This window comes from Manihot esculenta, chromosome 8, assembly GCF_001659605.2.
Source record: "Manihot esculenta cultivar AM560-2 chromosome 8, M.esculenta_v8, whole genome shotgun sequence".
Taxonomy (NCBI): Eukaryota; Viridiplantae; Streptophyta; class Magnoliopsida; order Malpighiales; family Euphorbiaceae; genus Manihot; species Manihot esculenta.
The window spans coordinates 24,204,499-24,210,438 of record NC_035168.2 but is presented as its reverse complement, the minus strand read 5'-3'; the positions used below and the strand labels follow the sequence as shown (position 1 = coordinate 24,210,438).

At 45.2% G+C, this 5,940-nt stretch overlaps 1 protein-coding gene across 1 annotated transcript; it reads left to right on the top strand.

Annotated features, from left to right (window-relative positions):
- Positions 1-4,470: 4,470 nt before the first annotated feature.
- On the top strand, positions 4,471-5,630 carry LOC110621513 (cell surface glycoprotein 1-like). Its single transcript, XM_021765791.1, has 3 exons — positions 4,471-4,996; positions 5,154-5,323; positions 5,406-5,630. The coding sequence occupies exons 1-3, from the start codon at positions 4,471-4,473 to the stop codon at positions 5,628-5,630; spliced, it is 921 nt and encodes a 306-aa protein (XP_021621483.1).
- Positions 5,631-5,940: the final 310 nt, after the last annotated feature.

Below are 5,940 nucleotides of genomic sequence, written 5' to 3'. Positions count from 1 at the left end.
CCCCTACTTGATGCTGTCAAGCAAATTCCAAGGTATGCCAAATTTCTCAAGGAACTATGCACTAACCGAAGGAAACTTGCTGAACGTGAGAAGGTAAGTGTGGGGGAGTGTGTCTCAGCTGTCATTCAAAGAAAACTCCCAACCAAATGCAAGGATAGAGGAATGTTCGCTGTTTCATGCAAGATAGGCAATGTGGAGATAAAGAAGGCCATGTGTGACCTTAGAGCTTCAATTAATGTCATGCCTCTTTCTATCTTTAACTTGTTAAATGCAGGTACACTCAAGGGCACCAGCATTGTGATCCAGTTGGCTGACCGATCAGTTGTCTACCCCAAGGGAGTGCTTGAAGATGTGTTGGTGCAAGTGGACCAATTAGTCTTTCTAGCAGATTTTTATGTAATAGACATAGAGGAAGAAAAGAACACCACCTCTGACATCTTACTTGGAAGACCCTTCTTGAGCACAGCTAGAACAAAAATTGATGTGCATGATGGCACATTAACCATGGAGTTTGAAGGGGAAGTTATCAAGTTTAATATTTATGATGCCATGAAATTCCCCAATGATGTTTCTCTTGTTTATGGCCTTGATATTATTGATGATTTAAGTCAAGAAATTTTTTATTTTGATCAAGAAAACTTACTCTATGATGGTCTTTGCAGGAAAGGAGAAATGGACAGCAGCTGTACCATGACAAAAGCAGTGAAGACAGCAGACTGCTGTACATTGCTGGTGGCGGATGATCTGCCCAAATCACCTAGACAAGTAGAATATGATTGGGCCAAATCACTGGAGCAGACAGACAAAGCCAGGCGAAATTTGACCACATCACCAGAATCAATAACAGATGATCTGCCCAAATCACTGCGACAGACATACATGACAGAAGGTGATTTGGCCAGACCACCCAAACAGACAGCAAGCAATCTGCCCAAATCAGTAAACCAGCAACAATCTACAGATAAGACAGCAAATGCACCAGATCTGAAGCCTTTGCCAGAACACCTCAAATATGCCTTCTTGGGAGCTGGAAATACACTTCTAGTTATAATTTCCAACCAGCTCAGCCCACAAGAAGAAGAAAAGCTCCTAGAGGTGTTGAGAAAACACAAGAAGGCAATTGGGTGGACCTTGGAGGACATCAAAGGCATATCACCCTCAACATGCATGCATTAGATACTTATGGAGGATGAGTGCAAACCTATTCGTGAGGCTCAAAGAAGGTTGAACCCACCAATGATGGAGGTTGTGAAGAAAGAAATTGTGAAACTCTTAGACACTGGAGTCATTTACCCCATCTCTGATAGTAAATGGGTGAGTCCCATCCATGTGGTACCAAAGAAGACTGGGATTACTATTGTTCCTAATTCTGAAGGAGAGCTAGTACCCACTCGTGTGCAAAATGGGTGGAGAGTTTGCATGGATTACAGGAAGCTCAACACAGCCATAAGGAAGGACCACTTTCCCTTGCCCTTCATGGATCAAATGCTTGAGAGACTTGCTGGAAAGAGCCATTACTGCCTCCTTGATGGATATTCGGGATTCTACCAAATTCCCGTTGCACCTGAAGATCAAGAGAAGACCACTTTCACATGCCCATTTGGCACTTTCGCATTTAGAAGGATGCCCTTCGGTCTTTGCAATGCACCAGCCACCTTCCAAAGGTGCATGATGAGCATTTTTTCTGACTATGTGGAGAAGATTATTGAAGTCTTCATGGACGATTTCACGGTATATGGCAACTCATTCAATGAATGCCTAGCCAACTTGGAGAAAATACTTCAAAGATGCTTGGAGTCAAATCTAGTTCTCAACTATGAGAAATGCCACTTCATGGTCAGCCATGGCTTAATCTTGGGCCATATTGTTTCAACAAAAGGGATTGAGGTGGACAAAGCTAAAATTGACACCATAAAAAATCTGCCCTATCCAACCAGCATTAGGGAGATTAGATCTTTCCTTGGACATGCTGGTTTTTACAGGAGGTTTATTAAAGATTTCTCCAAAATAACCCAGCCTTTATGCAGATTATTACAGCAGGATGTGCCATTCGAGTTTGATGATAGCTGCAAAACAGCTTTTGATTTGGTCAAATCACTGTTGGTTACTGCCCCAATCATCCAGCCACCTGATTGGACCCTGCCATTTGAGATCATGTGTGACGCCAGCAATTTTGCTGTGGGTACAGTGTTGGGACAGCGAAAAGGTAACTCTCCTCATGTCATACACTATGCCTCACGCACCCTAGATGCTGCACAATGCAATTATTCCACCACAGAAAAAGAGTTGTTGGCTGTTGTGTTTGCATTGGAAAAATTTCGGTCCTATCTACTTGGGACAAAGGTGATCATTTATTCAGACCATGCTGCATTGAGATATTTAATCAAGAAAAAGGAGTCCAAACCAAGGCTGGTACGCTGGATATTGCTGTTACAAGAGTTTGACCTAGAGATCCATGACAAGAAGGGAAAGGAGAACCTTGTAGCTGTTACAAGAGTTTGACCTAGAGATCCGTGACAAGAAGGGAAAGGATAACCTTGTAGCTGATCACCTCAGCAGAATTCTGACCGAGATAGAAACATGCCCCATCAATGAAAATTTCCCTGATGAGCATCTCTTTGCTGCTAAGAAGAGGAACCATGGTATGCTGATATAGTAAATTACCTTGCCACAGGTGATTTGCCTACTGATTTTCCCAAACACATGAGAGACAAGATCAAGAAAGATGCAAGATATTATGTGTGGGATGAGCCTTACCTATGGAAGCATTGTGCAGACCAAGTCATAAGAAGATGCATCCCGGATCAAGAAGTACATTCTGTCCTAGCCTTCTGCCACTCATATGGCTGTGGAGGACACTTTGGGCCACGCATGACAGCCTTGAAGATACTTGAATGTGGGTTATTTTGGCCTAACATATTTAGAGATTCTTATTTATTTTGTAGGTCATGTGCAAGATGCCAACAAACGGGAAACCTTGGCAACCGAAGTGAAATGCCACAAGCACCCATCATGGTGTATGAAATCTTTGATATTTGGGGCATTGACTTCATGGGACCATTCCCACCTTCCTTTGGCAATACCTACATACTTCTAGCTGTGGACTATGTGTCCAAATGGATTGAGGCTAAGGCAATAAGGGCTGATGATGCAAAAACAGTTTGTGACTTTGTGAAATCCCATATATTCTCAAGATTCGGTCTGTCCAAAGCCATTATCAGTGACCGAAGCACCCATTTTTGCAACAAGGTAGTAGAAACTCTCCTCAAGAAGCACCATGTCATCCATAAAACCTCTACTGCCTACCATCCTCAAACAAATGGGCTAGCCGAAGTATCAAATAGGGAGATCAAGTCAATCTTGGAGAAAACAGTCTGCCCAAGTCGAAAGGACTGGAGTGTGCGCCTAAATGATGCCTTTTGAGCATATAGGACAGCCTATAAAACTCCAATTGGAATGTCTCCATATAGGCTGATTTATGGGAAAGCTTGCCATCTGCCCGTAGAGCTTGAACACAAAGCCTTTTGGGCTGTCAAAAGGTGTAATCTCGATGAAAAAGAAGCTGGAGTTCACAGAAAATTGCAACTTCAAGAGCTTGAGGAGATCCGGCATGAAGTATATGAAGCTTCATGGGAGTACAAAGCAAAGACCAAAGCCTTCCATGACAAAAATATCTCCAGAAAACACTTTCAGGTTGGTGATAAGGTTTTACTTTTTGATTCAAGGTTCAAATTATTCCCTGGGAAGCTTCGGTCTAGGTGGATAGGGCCATTTGTGGTTGAGCATGTCTATCCACATGGGGCTGTTGACATACGAAGTCCACAAACAAGCAAAGTTTTCAAAGTTAATGGACATCGTTTGAAGATATTTTATGAAGGATTTACTGTTCAACTTGTGGAAGAGATCCCCTTGGATCCCCCTTCCCTAGACTGCTGATCAACTCAAAGAAGTCCAGCCCAAGACAGAAAACAGGGCGCTACTGGGAGGCAACCTAGCTGAAGCGATCTGCCCAAATCACAGCCCAGTCTGGGGCAAATCGCCTGCATACACCATAGTCACAAGTAATTGGGGCAAGTGATCTGCCCAATTCGACAGGGTTCACCTCAGTATGAACAAGATCAACCAGGCAATTGCACCAAAGAAGTGATTTGCCCAGATGATTTGACCAAATCACCAGGCCAAATCAACAACTCCACCTACCAACAGAAAAAGGCGTGAACAGTACCAGCCATGCAACAACAAGGAAGAAAGTGATTTGGCCAAGTGATTTGCCCAAATCACTGACCAAAATCACCCTATCAAGAAATCAAAGACTCAGCATTTAATGATCAGGGCAGTTCAACTACCCCAAATCACTTTAAATAATTTTTATTTTATTTTCTTCCTTTTCACGCTATCTCTTTCTATTTCATCTCCTCCTTCTCTTTCAAGTCTTCCCTCACCGACGACCACCGGAGACAGCAGAGCACAATGGCCAGGAGCAAGATGATGGTCACCGACGGCCCCGAAATGTGGAGGCGACGCGGGATGCCTAGGCCCATCCACATTCCAACTGACAGCGATGAAGAAGCAATGGAAAACCCACCACGAGTCCCCAACGACGCCGACACTGAAGCGGCCGACGAAGCAAGAAACACCGCCAGTCCAGCAACCCAGACCTATCGCCGTCGGACTAGGGCGTCGTTGATTACACCACCATCTTCATCACCGTCAGTCACGACAGACACCCAGGGAGGCAACACGCCTCAAGAAACCACGCTGTCCACCAGTCATGGTCAGAAACAGCCAAGAACACCATCACCACCACCATCACCAAGCCCGGAGCGACAACAAGAGACACCCAGTGCCACACCTCCCGTAAGCCAAGAAGAAGGCGAATTGCCCAGCGATTTGCCCAAACCAACCCACCCTGATCACATCACTCAGACCCTGACGTACAACAAGGCGTCCGAAAGGGCCAGGCTAGACAAAGTTTCCTCTACACCCTACCACCCAGGTAAGTACATTCACCTTGGCACTCTTGAAGAACTGAGACTCTAATGCCAGGTACGTACCTTCATCTCTGCCATTGGTTGGGACAAATTCTTCTTCCTTCACCTTCCATCCTTCACTGAGCTCACTCATGAGTTCTTCACTACTTTCTATTTCGATAGACGAGCTATGCACAACCTACACACACCTGACATCATTGGATTCAGGCTATTGGGACAGTGATTTCACTTGTCCCTGCAAGAGTTTGGCACTGCCATGGGCTGTGAATGCCTTGACTCCACCTGGGATTTTTCTGCAGAATTCAATCTCAGCACTGCCTATCTGGAATTATGTGATAACCCCCTTGACTCTTACTCGCCCACCAGGTCCAAGGACCTGTACCTCAAAAATCCAAGCTTGAAATACATTCACAGGTTTCTAGCCTACACATTTTCTGGGAGGAAGGATGCACCCAACATCCTGACCAGAACGGAGCTGTACATACTGTGGTGCATGCACCACCACCAGAAACTACACTTTGGTTATTGGGTTGCAACCCAAATATCCAGCATTATCCAGTACCACCGCCCCCTGATCCTTGGGCACTTGATCACTGCCATTGCAGTGAACCTGAAACTTTTACACCCTGCCCATACTGATCTCACCCCCACTAACAAGCCAACCCCCCTGGACCTCCGATCTTTAGATGATATGGGGTTGCTTTGCAAAGTGGAGGACATTTTTTCTCTTTCACCTGCAGGACCTCTAAAACCACGCCATGAGCGTGTGTTCAAAAAGAAGAAGGCATAGCCTGCCCCAGCAGAGGGGACAGCAGGGGAAACAGAGCAGGCACCCCCAGCAAATGAACCACCTCCTGTGGCACCACAGCAGGAAGCACATCAAGACCATGAAGACGAAGCCACAAACCAGACAGTTGAGGCTCATCTCAGCAGAATTGAGACCAGAATG

What these genes read in the sequence shown, in the direction of transcription:
- LOC110621513 (XM_021765791.1), top strand. Translation starts at nt 4,471, where the DNA reads ATGGCCAGGAGCAAGATGATGGTCACCGACGGCCCCGAAATGTGGAGG. An exon ending in CTCTACACCCTACCACCCAG is followed by an intron (nt 4,997 to 5,153) that starts GTAAGTACATTC and finishes CTATTTCGATAG; the next exon opens with ACGAGCTATGCACAACCTAC. An exon ending in CACTGCCTATCTGGAATTAT is followed by an intron (nt 5,324 to 5,405) that starts GTGATAACCCCC and finishes ATACATTCACAG; the next exon opens with GTTTCTAGCCTACACATTTT.